The 20569-nt window shown below is 51.8% G+C and overlaps 1 protein-coding gene across 1 annotated transcript in view; it reads left to right on the forward strand.

The window, feature by feature from the left end:
- Positions 1–20569, forward strand: part of PLXNA4 (plexin A4) — a 447305-nt gene that overhangs the window by 48856 nt on the left and 377880 nt on the right. The window contains exon 2 of the mRNA XM_036863673.1: positions 15394–16646. Coding sequence (XP_036719568.1) covers positions 15462–16646 — 1185 coding nt within the window. The 5' untranslated portion in view covers positions 15394–15461. The remainder of the gene's footprint in view (positions 1–15393; positions 16647–20569) is intronic.

Below are 20569 nucleotides of genomic sequence, written 5' to 3' on the forward strand. Positions count from 1 at the left end.
AGTTATAGTTTATTTCACTTCATCGATAGATGACGCTCCAATCTAACACCAACTGTGCTGCCAGGACCACTGTCCTTTTTTGACCCCTGGCTAGACTCTAGAGACCCTTTAAAGTTTAGGCATAAAGACTGAGGCCCAGAGAGTGATGTGAGTCCCCGCTCCTACCTGTGAAATTGTGTCATCTGTCGACCTGTTTGGGGAGCCACCTGTTACCCGGATGACTGATACAATGATGGTCACCCCTTCGTGAGCATAGCCTTACACCGTAGACCAGGACAGAGGCTCATTATCCCTCAATAAAGCAGCAGCTCCCACGGGGCACCAGAAACACCTGCATTACAGACAGTGAGGAATCTGGTTTGCATAACTTCACTGGTTTGCATAACTGGGTGCCCAAGATTCTCTTTATAACCGGAGTGAAGAGAGGGCTCCTTGCTAAGAACTAAATAACTGATGCTGAATATCCTTTGCCATTTCCACTCTTTTAATATTATTAATTTTGGCTATAAATTTATGAGGTTTACAAACTAGCCTGTACTTCATAAGCATTTGCAATTTCCCTTTAGTAAAATTGAAACTTTGATGTGATAGTTTTTCTTTCGCAAAAAGTAAGTGTAAAATGCTAGGTCCCTTAGGAAAATATTTTAGTTGGCATCCCCTTCTTCCAGCCAAGGTCCCTTGGTGCGGGCTGGCACAAGCAGAGGGCTCTGATGCCTATGGGGCTTTCTGCAGGCTTAGGTTTAGATCTTAGCTTCACTTCATGTTAGGTACTGAGAATCAGTTTCTCATCTAGAAAATAAGGATACCATTAGCATCCTCTTGGAGCATTTAAATGAGATGCTTTCTGCAGACCACACAGCTAGCTTCTCTGTAAGCCACTTCCCTCCATGATCCCCTCCCGTACCAACCCGGGCAGACTCTGCAGACAGCCTTGCCCTTGATGTCCCAAACTGGACTCTTGACTTCTTTGTTCCCCTGCCCTGTTCCTCCCTAGCCTTCCCCATATCAGTAAAATGGCACCACCATCCACCCAGGTGCTCAAGCCAAAATCAAGGAGGTATTATGAATATTCCTCTCATTTCCATATTCCTCTCGTTTCCATATTCCTCTCATTTCCATCTCATGTGCCCTACTAGAGCAGTGATGACCTGTTTTCACCTGCATCACCTGAGCCAGGCTGCCATCACCCCTCAAGGAACTCCTGCAGGTCTCCTGTTCCACCCACAAACCATTCTCCACCTGGAGCCAAACTGAATTTGTCAATGATAAACTGATCGTGTTACTTCCTTGCTTAAAACCTTCTCATGGCTTCCCATACCGTTTGGAATGAAATTCCCGTTCCTTCCCCTGGAGTTGAATGCCCTCTGTCATCTACCCCCCACCTTTCCCTCAGACCCCATTACTCACACTTCCCTCCTCGCCCAGTGTCTTCCGGCTGCTCAGCTTTCTGCCTTTTCCTTGCCAAGTCTGCCCCCTCCTCAGAGTTTCTGCACTCACTCTGCCTTTGCCCTAGAATGTTCTTTCCCCAAATCGCTGCATAAGTGGCTTCCTCCTTGTTGTTTGTTTACCCTCCTGGCAAGCCTCAAGACACCTCTACTGGCCACTACAGCTAGGGAATGCCCTGCCCCCGCAGTGACTCTGTATGAAATGACTATCCTTTTTTTTTTTTTTTTTTTAAAGGACTTACCCTATCTGAAAATAACTATTTTTCCTGTTTACTGTCTGTCTTCTCCCTATTAAATGTAAGCTCTGTGACATCAAAATCTTTTTGTCTTAGTCACGTTGCACCCTTGGAACATGGGTTCCTGGTATGTTGTAGGAGCTGAACAAGTGCTGTTGAACGAATGCAGGGATGAACTTGGGTCACCCTCCCCGCTTGTTACTTTGCCCCTTATATCATCCCTTGGCCACCGAGAACTTGTCCAGTTGTGCCACCTCCTTGGGCTGAAGGAAAGGGTCCTCTCCCAACACATGCAAAACATCAAGGTAAATGGAGGTGATGACAGTCCAAAATTGTTTAGTTTTTATACTCTAGTCGGCTAGGAGGCTTCCTTTCCTCCCAGTTAACCACTGCATTGGTCATGGGGTCTTCTAGACTTAGCCCCCATCCCGCTTTGACATACGATCTTCAGTGATGACTCGGATGGGTGGCCTTGTGGTTTACAGGGAAGTGTTGGGTCCATCAGAAGACCTGAGTTGTGGACATATGAAGAGCAGAGCTTTGGGCAACTTAATGAAATTCTCTGAGTCTTGGTGTCCCCATCTGGACAGTAATAATAATGGCTTGGATGGGGATAGGTATATATTTTTGGAGTCATGAGTGTTGACTGCATATGAAGGAGCATGTCTAAGGCAAGATATAACCCACAAACAAGAGGTGGTGGTGGTGGAATTTCAGGCCGTGTAAGAGGACGAGGTGGCCAGAGTTGGCAGGTGTTTTCCTCTCTGTGTGGAGCATTGCGTGTTTCTGTCCACTGAGTAATGTGCAGAGCAGACTCATAAGAGCTGCAGAGTCTACTTCAACGTCTCTTGGGTCTCGCAATGGATCCGACCCTCTGTCACGCCTGAGATCCATCTCTGGGACTCTTGTGCCCCCAGTGACACAGCTTCTGAGCAGGTCCTGAAAGGAGGTGTCAGCAGCATCCAACAGGATTCCTTCCTCTGCCTGGCCTTGCCCCGGGCCCTCCAGCATTAGCACCAGCTCTGTATGCTTGTCACCTGGAGAAGGAGGAGGGCATGGCCAGTTCATAGGGGTGCTATAGGAGGGACTTAGTCCCGGCGGGAGTGCTGGCCAGAGGCCCCGGCATCGATGTGGGGCAGAGGTTGACCTGTTGAGGACTGGTCTCTTTACAGTGATGGGCACCTTGGAGAATGGTCTTGGAGGGTCTTCACCATTCTGTGCCTCACTTGAGAAATGGTGGCAGGATGGGGGTTAAGATTTGCTGCTCCTTGCTCGTATGTTGCTGGCACAAATACGGAAATAGAGTGAGGTCTCAGCAGAATGGAGTGGGCTGGGCAGGGGCAAAGGAGTTGGGAGATTGGAATGTGTTAGTTAATTGAGATTCATTGCCAGAAACCGCACGTCTCCTTGGTCCTTTGATTCATAGGTGCGTGCCCAGCAGGTGGGAAAGGCAGGATGACAGGATGGCACAGGTCCCCACTGCTAGGGACCCAAACACTTAAAGCCCATGGGAATAAGGAGGGGATGGGGAACCAGGAACCACCTCCTTAGGAGGAATGACATGTTATACTAGTGTTATTTGATCAATACTAAGTATTTTTAAAATTCAGTGTTGCCATGGTGATGGAGATTATTTCCAAACTTTAAGATATAAAATACCCTATTCTGCTAGCTCCTTGCATATTTCCAGGTAGTAGTGCCTGGCCCCCAAACTTTGTTGCAGTCGATTCTGAACCTTTTTTTTTTAAAGGAGTGAATATAGCTCTGTTCTGCTTCCGGCTGCAGGGAAGATTTCTGCCAAGATTCGCGGCACGCAGCTGAAATATGTTTTGTATTTTCTGAGCTTTGGCTCATCGTGGAATTAAATAGCACTAATTACATGAATATAGACCAGCAAGGGAGACAACTGTTCACTTCCTGATTTTCCCGGGAATTGAAAAAGAAAGGGAGGGGGTAGAAGGACAAGGAGGGGACAGGGGAGAGAAAGAGCCTTCCCACTACACATTAGATGACAGCAGAAGTGCGAGTATTTGGCCCAGATGTGCCCCAAATAGCCTGTTCCCTCATGGTGTTGCCATTTGGTGGCATCACCAGCTTCCCTCAGGAAGACCCTGTGGGCTGGAAGGCAGGAGGCTGGGCTGTGCGAAGCAGGTCTGCTGCTGGGGGTGGCAGTGATGGCCTGGGGTGGGGAGGCATTTTGGGAGCAGAGTGGTACCTGGGAGAGACGCTGAGTGCAAGGGTCTGAGTGCAGTGGGCTCCCATCTGGGTCCCCCTAGCAACCTGCTTCTAGCATCCTTTCCAAACCTGTTGACTTTTTTTAGTCAGAAAAGTTTACTTAGAGATTTCTACCAGTCTAAAGAAGGGAATTTCCATTCCTTTTAAAATTCCTTCTCCTGCTAAAGATAGGAGATGAAATAGGCAGGATCACCTTATGGTGGGTTATCAGTTAAGCCCTTCAGTGGGTGGGGTGGCTTCAGAGCTTGGAGGCCTCCTGCTGATCCTTCACTCAACTGTCGAGTGGTGGGGTCCGCAGAGGCCGGAAGCAGCGAGGGCCCCTCCTTGAAAGGTTACCTTGCTCCCCAGGCGCTGACTCAGTGAATGGGCCACTGCCTGAGCTGACAAGGTGCGTCCCACTCCAGCAGTCCTCACTGAGAGAGAGAAGACAGGTCCAAGGAGTGTGATGGAGGCTCGCTTAACAGCCGCATGCCCCGCGTTCTCTGGGGGCAGGTCGTGGAACTAGACCGCGGTGGGCTCTCCCCAGGCTCCGCACAACTTAGATTTCAGCCACTACAAAGCCAGTTTAGGTGAAGATGCAAAGAGACTGGAAAGAGAGACTTCAGCACCAGCCTTGTGTTTTGCAGCGAACACCCCCTCCCCGGGTGTTGCCATCCTCACCATCTCATGGCAAAGGCCATTCGTGGAACCCTCCCCGCATCAGCGTCAGCCTGTGCTCCATGAAGCCTGAAATGCTTCACTCTCACTCCTCCTAGATTTAAGCCCAAAAAGAAACATAACGATCTCCCTTGACTCATCACCCTGTTTCCAGAAACGCCATTTTACAGATGGGGAAACTGAGGCATCAAGAAAGCAGGACTGTGGCCAGTGAGAAGGTCCATACCTGATACCTGTAGCGTCCTTGCTGCTGTGATTCAGAGAGGGGAGGCTCTTATGGGTGCCTGTGGCCGACACGTTAACCGCTGTGCACCAAGGATATCCTGCCTCTTCCCACAACCGTGGCAGGAGAGAAGGGCCTTGAGAGAGAGGAGCTCATTAGCCTGAAGCCCACATGACGTGGCTTTGCTTTCTGGTGCCAGGCTGGGAGTCCAGGGAGAGAAGATGGCAAGGCCCAGGGGAGTGGGGGAATGGGTGGCAGGGAGAGCGTCAGAGAGCCTCCTTTCCAGATGAAGATCAGTTAGCGCAGCAAGTCTTCCATCCACTTCGCCCTGGGCCATACGCCTGAGACGGGGCTGCACGGATAGATGACTGTCCCAGCACATGGTGGACCCCAAGCCCCTTCTCTGTGACGCGAATGTCCACCCAGGTCTTGGGGCAGCAAAAGTGACAACAGATGCTCCCTTTGCCACAGCTTTGGGGTGTCTTGAGCATCTTCCCATGATGTGCCTCCATTTCTGCACCTCCAGAGGCCAGTGGGGACCCTCAGAAGATACTGGGAGCCAGCCCCCTGGATAGGGCATTTCTCACCAGCCGGGCCAAGGGCTGGGGTGGAAGAGAGTGACCACACTGACGCCAAGTCGGCTGGTACATCTGACCCCCGGTTCCTGGCTGGCTGGTTTCTTTAAATGAGACGCTGGAAAGAAGCTGACGATTCTGTCCTCCCAGCCCAGGCTGCTATTGAGAGTGTTGTGTTTTTAAAGCCTCACAGCCGGACTTGGAGGCTTAGCGACTCCCCTGCCCGAGCACAGTGCCTGGAATATAAAGGGCTGCCACAGTGTAATAATAGAGTTCCATCTTGGGCTTCCTGGGCTCGCTGGAGCTCCCACTCGTCTCTGCTGGGAACAGCGGACTTGGCCAGGGAAAGGTGGTTCTGCACCCTGGGGGGCTCCCTCAAGGCCAAGGATGGGGAGGCCTGGGGGAGGGGAAACCATAGATGGGGGCCTCAGGGGTCCGGCATGGACCTAATCTCTGAATGGGGGTGGCTCACTGACTCACCCTCCTGCAGACTCTTCTTCCAGGCTGGTTGCAAAGGCTCTGTCCATGGTAATCACGTTCCCCCAGCCCTCTCTAATAAACTGGGAAGTAAGGATTAAGTAGCTGAGCTTGGTGCTGAGTTTCCCAGGGACCAGGCCGGTTGCCTGGCGGCTGGACGCTAAGCCTGTGCCTGGCTCCCCACGGCTCCCTCTGACCCATCCTTTATGCCTTTTTCCAGCCCTTCCTCCAACCACCGATGTCACATTTCTCATTGCTCCGAAGAGCAGAAGCAGAGGGAAAGCAGACTGGAGGGATTGATTCGTGGGCTCATGACCTGCCCCAGCTGTGGCTGCCTTCTGGTTTTGTGCTGGGCCATGGCCGGGCTGAGCCTTCTGGGTCCCCCTCCTGGGTCCCCCCTCCTGCACATAAGGCTGTCCAGGCACAGTGTTGTGACTTGATCTTTCCCCTGGTGGTAGTGATGGATTGCACTATGACACCCACACCCTGGGGCACTTTTCCTCTTATGAACGTGGCAGTCATTTCTGAGACCTCAACAGGGAGGAGGGGTGGCAGCAAAGGCCAGGACTAGGTAGTGAAGCACACAGGGGGCTGCACGCCCATCGTGGCGTCAGAAGGCAGGCACAGATGTTCCGTGTAAATATAATCCTCCAGGAAAAGAAAGAAAATCACAATTCATGGCTCCTACTTCTAGAAACCAAGAGTTTCAAGTGAGAAATGCAGACAAGAAAAAATACTGGTTACTTACTGAGGACGTTCTTCTGAATGCATAGATTACAAATTGGAGTAGGAATCTTACAAAGGCCTTTCTCCATTTTGCTGGTTTGGATCAATAGCTGGCTGGTGTTTCTTGGATGAAATAGAAAGGAGACCTGGGCTGTGTCCCCAGTCCCCTCACTGCCCTTAGCTGCACACACAGAGTGCCTCCCTGGTTCCAAACTTCAGAAGGACCACTTCGGAGGAACATGAAGATATTTCACTCCTGTAGACATAGGCATGGCCATCTCCCACCTCTTTGGGCTTGACAACTTGCAGTCTGGCTTTGGGAACAAGGAGGGAGCTACTGACACCTAAAGAGGACTTTCCCTGGGGTCAGCCTGATGCACTACAGGAACGGAGCCCCACTGCGCCCAGCCTCGGGTTGGAATCCGGCTCTGTTACGCAGTGTGCTGGCTGCGTTTCTGCCTGTGTTCGTTAGGGTGGTGCCAACTGCTGGGACGCACAAGTTCACCATTTCAGAGCCTTGTCCCAGGAGTGGTTTATTTCTTGTCTGACCTGGATGTCTGTGGTTAGTGGGTGGGTCTTTCCATCTTGAGGCTCCACCATCTTTCAGGGCCTCAGAATCCTGTTTATCCAGCTGGTAAAAGGATCTGTAGAGAAGACATATCTATCTCTTACCTGCTTTGGTATGGAAGTGTCACCACGACACTCCTTCACCAGTCGTGCGGTCACACCTGGAGACTGTGTGGAAACGGAGAGGCCGAGAAGTGTAGGCCATAGCTGGTAGCCATCTCTTGTCAACACCTTTACACCAGCCGCTGCACGGATGGGGAAGCACACAGCTTTGGTGGATAGCTAGCTTCCCGTCCCCTGGCCTCACCTGCGCAAGAAATGAATTACCTCTAGTGCAGCCCAGTAAGGGGGACGAAGGGGAATGAGGTTCCTGGTTTCTAGGAAACCAGGAGGGGTTGGGAGGTGGAGCTCAGCAGAGCTTGCCAGTGACTATGGATGACCTCAAAGGGGAAAGCTACAGGATCCAGTAAGAGACCTCAGCCATTGGAGGGCAGGGCTACTGTTCTCTGCTTTGGAGTGTCTGTAGCCCTTGCACCCAGCTGAGAACCCCTCTCGTGGTACGTGATCCATCAACACGCATTGGCCGAATGAACAAATGCATCCTGACTTCCAGCAGCTGGGTCTCCTGCGTTGTCTGTTTTCCTTGCCGCAGTTTTGTTTCCAGGCCCAGCTCCTTCTCCTCAACATAGTCTGCGCTGATGTCCTCTGCTGAGTAGGGCAGTGGTTCTCAAGTCTAATTTGTGGATGCAAGGCAACCTGTTATGATATTCCAGCTGGAGGACCGGCAGTTCTCATTGTAAACTGTGTCTGAAAGGTGTATTTTCCCTGTTGCATTTGAAGTCATGCTTTTAATGGGCAAAAGTGGGTATTTTAAGTAGCTATAAGCCCTGATTAGAGCAGGGTAAAATCATCATTGTGTGTTTGGGCTAAGTGGCTCAGCACCAAGATTTACTTGGTACTTCAGCTGTGGGTGATCCCAGCTGCCACCTCATACACTCTTCTGTGAAGTCGTCATCCGTTCCTCGTTTAGTCATTCATCATTCATTCATTCATCCATAATTCATCCATCCGTTCCTTCATGTATTCCCAACATACCGACCATATATCAAACTCTGGGCTTGGAACTGAAGAGAATAGTGGTGAAAAATACATAGTAATTTCTGACCTCCAGAAGCTCATATTTTTTAGATGGCAGGGAGCATCAGTGGGCAAATATAGCAGCGTTGGTGGAATGTGAGACGCTTGTGGTTGTAGAATGTGAGACTAACTCGAGTTCCTGGACTGACACGCAGTGGGGGCTGTCCTAGACCAGGGCCAGGGTCAGACACGCTTCATTTGAAGGGTGAGGCCCTAGGTGAGGGGGTGGGGTGGTCATCCTGGGCAGGGGAAACCACCTGTGCCGAGGACACGGAGGCATGGACAGGTGGAGAGCATCCCAGGAGACTTGTGAGCACAGCCCTCAAGGCAAAGGCCCAGCAGACAGGGGAGCATCGTGGTGGATTATGAAAGTCAGCACACACACGCACACACACACGCGCACGCATGCACACACACCCAAACGCACCTGGAAAAAGCCTCACCATTTGCAAAATTCTAGTTTATCTCTGGGGCAGTGGGACACTGAGATCTCTTTGGCATGCTTCTTCTTGTGAAAGAACAGTCTATTAGGGAGGATGTGGTGAGAGACACCTTACTCTTTTGGCTGGAAGGCTGGATTTTTCTGTGTGTGGGTCAGGATTCTTTCATTAACAAATGCCAGAACCCTCACTGGCTTATGCAAAAGGGGAATTTGGGGCTCACGTAGCCAGGAAGTATAAGCATAGAGGTGGCTTCAGTGCATGTGATCTAGACATCTGTGTGATGTCACCAGGACCTGGGACTCAGGACTTTCTCTGCCCTGCCTCAGCTCTGCTCTCTTCGTACTTAACTTCCTTCTCTTCAGGCCCCCCTCCCCCCTCCCCCACTCCCCTGGTTACAAGATGGTGTCCACAGTTCTTAAGCCCACCCTCTCCAAGGCCACAGGCAATGGAAGACCTAGGACTTTTTCCTCAGCGCTCCATCCAAAGTCTGTTGCCTCCCAGAGATTCTGATCCAACCAGGTACCCATCCCTAAACTAGTCCCTGTGACCTGCCCTTGCTCTGTGCTGATTGGTTTGGGCCCGGGTCATGTGTCCTCCCTTGAACCAGGGGTGGAGTCAATTTCCCCAGACGCTTTTGGGCTGAGAGGGGGTGAAGGGGTGGATCCCCAGAGGATAAATGAATGGTAGCAAAAACAACATCAAAAACAACAGGTGTCTACTATCTCTAACAGTGTCTTTCGTTTTTTTAAAAAAATCATGACTGTATTAGAGTTTTCCAGAGAAGCAGAAACTACATGTATATATCGAGACAGAGAGAGAGAGATTGATTTTAAGGAATTAGGTCATGCAATTATGGAGGCTCCAAGTCCAAAATCAGCAGAGTAGGACTGCAGACTTGAGACTCAGAGGAGATCCCATGTCATAGTTCAAGTCAAAGGGCTTCTGCTACAGAATTCCCTCTACCTTGGGGAGGTCAGGCTTCTGTTCTATTCAGTCTTCACCTGATCTGGTAGCCACACAGTTATATTTTAGGGGAGAGTCTGCTTCACTCAAAGTCCACTGATTGAAATGTTAATCTCATCCAAAAACACCCTCACAGTAACATCCAGAATAATATTTGACCACATATCTGGGCACAATGGCCCAGCCAAGTGATCACATCAAATTCACCATCACAGTGACTGACGGTAAGAAGTACACTTACATCACACTCATGCATACACATACGTGGCTGAAACAAAAGTCTCACAAAAGTCTTATCCTTCCTAAATGTGACATACTCTTATTTTTCTCTTCTATTTTATTTCATTAGAAAAGTACCTGTAACCTAAGCAGGTTACTAGACTGATGCTGGATTATGACTTGTCTTTTGAAATATCATCCTAGAAGACATTTTCTGGATGTTCTATTATCCCATGGCAGACGTCCTGAGGAAAACAGGATTCTGTCCAGAGGGTCAGGGAAGGTACCATGTGCCACCGAGGGAGACCTGAACAGATTGCCAAGTCCCACTGTCACTGGGTGTGACCCCAGCCAGGACCTGTCCCTGCTCATGCCTCCGCTTCCTTATCTATAGAGGCCGTATACTTACAAATGCCTCTTCTACCTAACAGGGTTGCCACGTACAGTACAATCAGAATGAGATAATATATGTGAAAACACTTTGTAAACTCTAAAGTAATTTCGTGAGGTAATTGCTATTTTTAAACTACTCTATAATAACTTTCTTCTCTGCCACTCAGGAATCTGAGAAGATGATTCTATTTCATGAAAGTTAGTTTGAGCTCTTCACCACTTGCCACACAAAACAAAGCCCCAATTTCTCTAATCAAAATGATGATCAGCTTCTAAAAATGAGTCCCATCTCCCCTGAGATGATTCAGAATTAAAATTTCAGATTTCAAAGAGGGGGAAACAGCAGAGTGTTTGGGTTTGACTCAGAGACTTTCAGTTCTGTCTTCCTTTCCCACCCTACCTAGTTCAGTGAGTCCTTCCGGGCCATCTTGTGGTGACTCGGTTACATTATTTGCCTTGAAGAGTCAGAATTGGGCTGAATGCTACCTCTGACACTTTTGTTTTAAAACCAGCTGAGTGACTTCCCTGGCGGTGCAGTGGTTAAGACTTTGTCTTCCAGTGCAGGGTGTGCGGGTTCGATCCCTGGTCGGGGAGCAAAGATCCCACATACCTCGCGGCCAAAAAACCAAAACATAAAACAGAAGCACTATTGTAACAAATTCAATGAAGACTTTAAAAATGGTCCACATCAAAAAAATCTTTAAAAAAAACAAAAACAAAAACAGCTGAATGATGACCTGAGAGAGAAACGGTGGATGGGATCTGGAATCTCAATGAGGGTTTCCTAGGTTGAGTCATCACTTACCTGGATAGCTGGAACGGACACCACTGGAGAAGTCCAGCTTTGCCAGGACGGACAGCCTCAGGCCGCCCTGGAGGGCAGGGGCGGGCAGCTCTGCTCACCTGTGGGTCCCGTGCTGGGGTAGGAGGGCTGCGGCCGGCTCACCGCTGTGGCAGTGCCCGGTGGGGCCTCTGGTGAGGCAAGCTGAAGCCCACATCCCTGCTAGCTCCCCCTTCTCCTCCATTTCTCTTGTTCGTTTGCTAGCTAATCCGTCTCTCTCGTGGTGTGTAAAATGAGAGGCTGGTTATTCCTATCACACGTTGTTGTTTTCTGTGGGCTCCCCCCTCTCCAGGCGCAGTAATTTCGCCGTCCCCAGATGAGGGTGACAAGTGTTTGAGATGCATAACTGTGTCTCCTTTCAGTGCCTAGTACAAGATGGAAAATGAGGCCTGGCACCTTTCTGCTCAGTAAATTTATAATTACAGGCTTCCTCGTCTCGCCTCTTGCAAAGCAGAGAGCTGTTGATTGGCTTGTGGGTCCGTGAGTGTGTACAGTAAGGCGGGGTGTGGCGGGCACACTTTCCCGGGGCTCGGCAGGTTCCAATACAGGGACGGCCGGAAGTTCCCTCCAGAGGGTCGGTGGCTGAGGCCTGACCCGCACCTGCCTGTCTGGAGTGAGGATCACCAGCCCTGCTGGAATCTGGTTGTTGGCGGCGGTGTTCTGAGAGCTGTGTTAGGCAGCAGAGAATATGGCACCCAAAGAGCGGCCTCCTCCAGACAAAGGCCGGGAGCAGGTGCTGAAGCGGGTTCAGGTGAAGTCAGGAGACGTGGGAAGAGCCCTGCCTGGATTAGGAGTCCAGGGACTTGAGCTTAATCCCATCCCCACCGTGAACTCACTATGCGACCTCGTGCAAGTCCTTTAACGTCTGTGGATAGCAGCTTCCTGGTCACTGAAATCAGGGATTGGGAATCATCAAACTGGATCCTCTCTTTCAGCTCAAAAACTTCTAGATTCTTCTCTGATATTTAGATTTGCACAGGCAATTCTTGATGAACCAGCCTGACCTCCTGAGCCCTCATCACTCTAACAGAGATGGTGCCATCGGGCATGTTTTGATCCTAATCCTTTTCATCTTCTTTCACTCTTGTCAACAACAACAACTCTCACTTAAGAAGCACTTACTTCGGGCCAGGAGAAGCCCTGTGCCAGGCACTTTCCAGCCCTCTATGCTTTCAGAGGGAAATAGTTGTGCCCATTGTGATGGGCATGACCTGTGAGGTTATGCCCTGGGAGTCCCCAGGGGCTTTGCTCGCCTCCTGTAGAGCTGGTATTGCCGGGTGATGTCCTGGGACTTCTGTGTGTGGGAACTTACATGGGTTAAACTGGACTTCTGAGGGCTCTGGAATTGTGCTTTCCTAGAAATAGGACGGGCTTCGCAATGATACAAAGCTGGGTTTCAACCCCAGCTCTGCCACTGATGAGCCACGTGCTCTTGCAGAGCTAGTTTCCTCACCTGAAAAGCAGGTCAGACACTGCTGACCCCAGAGAACAGCTGTCTGAGGAGTGAGGTAGTGGGTGGGCAAGCACTTGCCTTGGGGCCTGGGGTCCCATGAACGATGCACAGATGCTGGTGCTCCTCGCCTCCAGCCCCTCCTCCTGCCAGTCAGGGAAGAGTTCTTGAGTCTCCCCTCCATGTCAGGTGTGGGTCTCTCACTGTGGACACACCGGTGAGCAAGGCAGGCCCTCCCTACCCCCACGGAGCTCACAGGCCTCAGTTCTTCAAGCAAAGGCTAAATCGACAGGAGCGCGGAGGCTCCTCTCTGGGAGCGGGGGCTGAGCTCTTCTCCTTTAAGTTTCCTCCCTCAGTACTGCGCATTTTAGTCTCAACCTCCCAGGGACGCCCTGACGGGGTCCTGGCTCCCTCTCCAGCCCTATCTCCTCCTGACTCTCACGAACCATGCTTCCCAGACAGGCTCTTCCTGGCGTGCACCCCGGTTGAAATGCCCTTGCTGTGGCTCCATGGACCCCTTCCCAAGGAGGCCCTTCCTTTCCAGCTCTGCGGGTCCTCTCGAAGTTCACGGCTCAGCCCAAGTGCCATCGCCTCTCCAAGGCCTCCCACAGCCTTCTCCTTGCTCCCTCGCCCGGGGTTAGAGGTCAGCTGTCCTCACCTGAGCTCTCGAAGTCCGTCATGCAACGTTTCACCGTCTGAGTAATTGGGTTCTGGCAGTGTCTGCCCCCCAACTCTGGGTTTTTCAAGGGCCTGGTCCAGCCTCGGCCATCCTTGGATCCATGGTGTCTTGTTCATTTGGAAGGTGCCCTCAGCCTACGTTCGCCACGCGGGGGAAGAGATGGAGGCCCTCCGCTCACAAGACTGCTGTCGGCCGTGGGTGTGCCAGTTTCCCTCCTCTGACGTTTTCTTGAGAATGTTTGTGGTTTTCATTGGGAATGAAAACGTCAATGTCAATGTCACTGTTAGCTGACAATGTCAAGTGTTTGATTTGCTTTCCTTCTTCTTTCTTCTCTTGGTTTCCATCTAACTTTGTACTTGCTCTGCTTGTGGGAGGGGCAGATAGGTTTCTTTGGCTCAGCCATCTACCTCTTCCCATCACCTTGTTTCTGAGTTGTTTGGGAGGGGGAAATGAGAGAAATTCCACAGAGCTGAGATGTCTCCGAATAAGATGTAGGCCATCCCTGCCCAGATTTCTCCCAAACTGGAAGAAATATGAAGCCATCCTCTGGAAACACACGCAGAAAAGCATCTGGAATAGAAATGAATGAGACCATTAGGATGGAAAGTTATTTTGTTCCACGGGGAGTTATTTATTTATTTATTTATTTATTTACTTGACCACTTTTCTTAAAGCATTTGTTCTCTGCCTTTAATGAAAACCTCTCAGAGGAGGCCTCACCCTGGGCAGCGACCAAGACCTGCCTCATTAAAATGACGTCGGGGGACTTCCCTGGCGGTCCAGTGGTTAAGACTTCGCCTTCCGATGCGGGGGCGGTGCGGGTTTGATCCCTGGTCGGGGAACTAAGATCCCACATGCCTCGCAGCCAAAAAACCAAAACATAAAAATACCAAAAGCAATATTGTAATAAATTCAATAAAGACTTTAAAAAAATGAAAAAAAACCAAAATGACATCGGGGCTCAGACCTGGCCAGTGCGCCCAGAGGACCTGGTGGCCGCCTCAGAGTAAAGGGATCCGGGATGTGGGTTGTTCATTAGGCCTCATGCACCGCCCAGCAGGGGGGAGGCGCAAAGGAGAAGCTTCCCCTGCAGTAGGTGCAGACCCAGAGGGCCAGGGCTGTGACGGACAGCCCCCTAAAAAGGGTTGTGTGAACTCGTCTTCTGTGCGTACACAGTCACTGGTGGACGTCCCCGTCTGTGCCTGGCTGGGGTAAACTGAGATGTTTTAGCAGGACAGCATGAGAGTCTGCCATGGACTTGGACAGTCCTGGTCCTGGTTTCAGTTGGCCTCTAGGGCTTTTAGCTGTGCAACCTGGATTACTCCCCTCAGCTGTAAGGTGGGAGTGTCAGTAGTACTTATATCACAAGGCCGCTGGTCAGGGTCCCAGCAGGAAACATTGCACATACAAATCAGGTCATTTGCACAAAGGTTAATAGAGGGGGTCTTGACACGTGCCTCCTTAGAGGCAGGGCAGTGTTTGGGGGCAAGAACACTGAGGCCCGTTACCTCCCCTAGGACCAAAGGGAGGCAGGCAGGAGGCGGTTCGCAGGACCTGAGGGTGGGGCGTCCCCAGTACCTGCAGCCCCCCTTCCCTCCTCCTAGCCTCTCCCCCTCCCACGGGGCTTCGGCGGATTCTCCCCACTGGCTGCACCTAACCAGGCCCAAGGGCAAGGAGCCTGCAGAGGTATAGTCCATACAGGTCAGCCTCCTGGGCACGGAGAAGGGTAGAGAGCAGATCTGGAGGGGCAGATGGAAGATCCCCCGCACTGAAGGGTTGGTTAAGATGAAATGAGAGTCTCTGGAAGGCGCTGGGCAGTGGCTGATGCACAGTCAGGCATTCTGTGGGCAATGGCTGTTTATCATCGTCATCGTCACCGTTACCATTGTTGTTACTGTTGCTAGTATTATTACTAGTACTATTACTGAAGTGCCCTCCTGCTGCCACCCAGCTTGGGCACTCATACCCACACACTGGGGACTGGCTCCCTTGGCCCCAGCGTCCCCCATTGCAGGTCGGTTTCAGCGTGTGCAGGATGCTTTGAGGGCCCAGCCGGACAAGCTGTGGGGTGAAACTAAGCCTCTGCCTTTGTCAACCAGTATCACCTCTTTCCTCTCCCCCCCGTAGGGAGCCTGCACTCCTCCCTCGACACTGCTGTGCCGAGTGTGACTGTGCCCCGAGGACGCATCTCTGAAATGAAAGCCATGCCTTGGAATTGGACTTGCCTGCTCTCCCACCTCCTAATGGTGGGGATGGGCTCCTCCACTCTACTCCCCCAGCAGCCACCCCTGCTGCCCCAGAAGCGGTCTTTTGTCACGTTCCGCGGGGAGCCCGCCGAGAGCTTCAACCACCTGGTGGTGGACGAGAGGACAGGGCACATTTATTTGGGGGCCGTCAATCGGATCTACAAGCTCTCCAGCGACTTGAAGGTCCTGGTGACCCACCAGACCGGGCCGGACGAGGACAACCCCAAGTGCTACCCTCCCCGCATTGTCCAGACGTGCAACGAGCCCCTGACCACCACCAACAATGTCAACAAGATGCTCCTGATAGACTACAAGGAGAACAGGCTGATCGCTTGCGGAAGCCTGTACCAAGGCATCTGCAAGCTCCTGAGGCTGGAGGACCTCTTCAAGCTGGGGGAGCCTTTTCACAAGAAGGAGCACTACCTGTCGGGGGTCAACGAGAGTGGCTCTGTCTTTGGGGTGATCGTCTCCTACAACAACCTGGACGACAAGCTCTTCATTGCCACGGCCGTGGACGGGAAGCCGGAGTATTTCCCCACCATCTCCAGCCGGAAACTGACCAAGAACTCAGAGGCGGATGGCATGTTCGCGTACGTCTTCCACGATGAGTTTGTGGCCTCGATGATCAAGATTCCTTCGGATACTTTCACCGTCATCCCCGACTTTGATATCTACTACGTCTACGGCTTCAGCAGTGGCAACTTTGTCTACTTTTTGACGCTTCAGCCTGAGATGGTGTCTCCCCCCGGCTCCACCACAAAGGAGCAGGTTTATACGTCCAAGCTCGTGAGGCTTTGCAAGGAGGACACGGCCTTCAACTCCTACGTGGAGGTGCCCATTGGCTGTGAGCGTGGCGGGGTGGAGTACCGCCTGCTGCAGGCTGCCTACCTGTCCAAAGCTGGGGCCGTGCTCGCCCGGACCCTCGGGGTTCGCCCAGAGGACGACCTCCTCTTCACCGTCTTCTCCAAAGGCCAGAAGCGGAAAATGAAATCCCTGGACGAGTCGGCCCTGTGCCTCTTCATCCTGAAGCAGATCAACGACCGCATTAAGGAGCGGCTGCAGTCCTGCTATCGGGGCGAGGGCACGCTGGACCTGGCCTGGCTCAAGGTGAAGGACATTCCCTGCAGCAGCGCGGTGAGTCCGGGGAGGGCCTCTGGGCCGGGATGGCACGGTGTCGAGACCTAGGCTGTGGCCTCCATGGGGTGTGAATCATCTGTCCCATCTTGTAGATGAGACAAGTGTATCCCGCCTCTGGGTCTCACTGGACTCGGATTATCACCGGCTCAGGCATGCTGTGACCACGGCACTGAGCTTATGAGAGTCAGAGCTGGAGCTAAATGTAGATTTCCTGTCGGCACTTTTCTCTATTCCGGCTGGCTCACTGGCTGTAAGAGGAGGGGCTGGAATAGGCGGGATTGTGTGCCATAGACGCCACGTGCACCAGGCATTCTTGAAGGCTGCACTGTCGTACGCGGTGACTTGAGAGGTGTACCCACCTTCTTACCGACCATGCTGCAAGTCGCTCTCCTGGGAGCTTAGAGTAAAACCAATGGGTGGTGGAGGCAGAGCTTAGAGTAAAACCCCTACTGGGAGCAGGGAGGCAGTCATTTTACATTTGGGGTAGATGTAGAACTTCAGGAGAGGTATGTTTTTAGCCCCTTGCGTATCTTTAGGAAATGGGAAAATAAGATCAGAAGAAGTAGGATGAGAGTCCAGTGAACATAGAGGGGAAAACTGTATTTATTAAGTATCTTCCGTGTGCACAGTCTCACGGAAGAAACATGTCACAGTGCCCAGAAGCAGCCATGGCGCAGTGCTGGGTGACAGAGGGCTGAAGGAAGCCAGGGGGCGGGGAGAATGAAGGGTTGGTTTCGGAGGCCTGCCCAGGGCCCGTGGGCCCTGAGGGACAGACCGGACCTCAGAACTGCTGGGCAACCACCGGTGCCACGGGTGACACAGCCCCCCTTGCCTCTCACCACCACGCACATACATACACACTCCTACACACATGCATGTGCACGTACACAAGAAACACCCTCACAAGCACTCACGTATACACCTTGTGTTAGAAATTAGCAAGTTTATGCTGTGTGCTTACTAAACAGCTAGTTCTTTTGAGATCAGAGGGGTTGGCTATTTGTGCTGCACAAAACTTGCTCCAATCCTGTCTTTTTGGGCAATGCTTTTGGGAGTAAAATCAGCTGCGGAGATCAGCCTGGCTGCCCATGGGCAAGCATCTGTCTCGCCCTTGCTCCCTGCCACAGTACAAAAAGCAAAGTTCATCACGGGAGTCTGCAGAGCTGCAGGTCCTAACATCCGCCTGGCGGCCTTGGAGAGAACAGAGGGAAGGCAGCTTTGCAAGACTGGCTAATGCCAGGACTGGGAGTAATGGAGCCAGATAACAAGCTTTTGATTTTTCTTTGGGCTTTAATTAGCCTTTTCAAGTTCGAGGCAAGTTCAGGGCTGAGAGCAGAAAGGAGGAGGCCAGAAACTCCGCACAGGGCTGGGGCTGTCTCCCCAGCCAGTCTAAAAGGCCACACCAGCTTTTAATGCACAGTATCAGTTTCCTTTGATTCAGCCCATACTCGAGTTAGTTTGCTCTGGGGCTTGGCTACGGTTCTTTTGGCCTCAGCTCAGACCACGCAGGCCAGGCTCCTGAGTGTCCCCGTTGAGGAGCCCTCACAGGCACAGTGTTTTGCAAACCCAGCTTTTCCTGCACTCATTCATTCACAAGGCCATTGGATTCCTTTCCTTTTTGCCTTCTTACCTTGAGGCAGGGAGGGATGAGATGAATTCTAGAGTTCTTTTTTTGCCTCTGAGTCCAGGATTCCCTTGAGGCCTGGGAAAGGGAACCGATTCTCACATGGCCTCTGTCCTGTGGCGTTTCAGCTGCAGGAAAGTGGAGGAGGGGGGCATAAGGCCCAGGAGGCTGACTTTAGGACTTGTTTTTTGTAGGGTTGGGTGTCCCTTCTGGGTTTTGTCATAGTTACAACTCAAAGAGCTTGAAAAGTGGTTCATTTTAAAACTGAGATATAATTGACATGTAACACTATATTAGTTTCAGGTGTACAGCATAATGGTTCAATATCTGTGTATATTACAAAATGATCACCACAAGAGTCTAGTTTACATCCATCACCATACATAGTAACACATTCTTTTTCTTATGATCGGAACTTTCGAGATCTACTCCCTTAGCAACTTTCAAATATACAATACAGTACTATCAACTATGTCACCATGCTGTACATTACATCTCCAGGACTTATTTTATAACCGGTATTTTGTACCTTTTGCCCAGTGACTCATTTTTATTGTGCTCCTGTTGTCCTAATTCCCTAAGCTAGAATGCTTGTTCCATGGTGCTCTTCAGGCTTTTCTGGTCTCTTCATTTCCTGGGATTCACATTCCTTCCCCTGAACTCATGCCTCCAGGACTCAGAGCAGGAAGTAGCATGAGCCCTGAGGCCCCACCCCCTCACCAGGTCCCAGCTGTGTTTGGCTGTGTTCAGGGAAAATGGGGTCGGAGCCTGCCATGCATGGGGCGTTGGTGGAACCACGTGGTGGCCCACAGCCTGGTGACCAGCTCGGGGGAGAAGCTTTGGGCTGGGAACCTGGAGCCTCGATCTGCACGCCCGCAGGGAGCAACCTGTTGTCTTTATTCCAGGAGAACCAGAGAGGCTGGCTGAGCCCCTATCACAGATAAGGGCCAGCCGGCCAGGAGTGTCTTCCTCGTGGAACTGTGTCCCTGTGAAAGTCAGCGCATGTTGCAAACGAAAATCCTGGAGTGGGCGTTGGGTGTAGAGGCTGGGGAAGCAGCCCAGGTGTTTGCTGGTGCCTGGGGGAGGGGGGAGAATGGAAGCAACTTCTAGTTTTGCCTTCTGGCCCATTCTTTCTTGTGTCCTGGTTTTTCCCAGCTTGGATGGAAAGAGGTATCCAAGAACAAACGGGCTGGCATCTGAAAATTACTCTGAGGACCTCAGGAGGGCCTGTGCAGAAGGAGGGTCCTGGAGGGATCAGCCAGGGCTCCTCCCAGTGTCTTAGGACTTGGGAGACTGTAGATCAACCTAAGGCCTTTTGCTGGTGAGCAGCCAGGGGCGGGGTTAAGGATAATGATGTCATTTCTTTGTTTCTGCTGCTCAACCCTGAGATGGTCTCTATCTTTGGTGCCTTTGAAGGCTGCTATCCGGGGTCCCCACACCCTCTGTCTGCAGAGCAGTGACAATTGAGACAAGGAGCTCGTAGCCTGAGGCTCTTGTCATGTGCCACGGCCCTGAGCAGGTCACGGCGACAGCTCTCAGCCCCTTTCTGGGAGCCCCGACACTCCTGACCTGCAGTGGGACTGCTGAGCTGGAGGCTGTGCTGTCGAGGCCCAAGACTCTTGTGTTCTATGCGGGCCGAGAGGCCCGGTGTCCTGGAGCCCCCCGGGCACGGCCGTCTCTATCTCCTCACCCTTTCTTCAGCCTTTGGGGTCACCTCACGGGACACTTGACCTTCTGCCTCCAAATGAGTTAGTGAATGGATGAAACTCTCATTAGGCCCTTGGCAGTGTACCCTCTCCTGGTTGGTGCCAAGAATCATGACATGACATCAGTCTCCAGGAGCCTAGGAGTCCAGGAGAGAGACGCATCCAAGCGGGTCATTACAGCCTGTGTGACGGGAACGAGGGCTGTGGTCATGAGAGTGACTGTCACTCATGCCACTTAAGTCTTCCCTAAGTTTGGGACCAGTTGAGAAGTGGATGTAGGAGTCAGGCAGCATCAGCTTCAGTGCTGAGAAGCCTGGATGAGCGAAAATCAGCTGCTTAATCGCCCCCTCAAGACTCGAACTTAGAACTTAGAAGATGTCGGTCCGTGGGGCGGAGCTTAGAAGATGTCGGTCCTTGGGGCGGAGCTTAGAAGATGTCGGTCCGTGGGGCGGAGCTTAGAAGATGTCGGTCCGTGGGGCGGAGCTTAGAAGATGTCGGTCCTTGGGGCGGAGCTTAGAAGATGTCGGTCCGTGGGGCGGAGACTGTCACTGGAGTGACCGCCTCACCCCTGTCCAGCCTCAGTAGCGGGG

Source organism: Balaenoptera musculus, chromosome 9 (assembly GCF_009873245.2).
Source record: "Balaenoptera musculus isolate JJ_BM4_2016_0621 chromosome 9, mBalMus1.pri.v3, whole genome shotgun sequence".
NCBI lineage: Eukaryota > Metazoa > Chordata > Mammalia > Artiodactyla > Balaenopteridae > Balaenoptera > Balaenoptera musculus.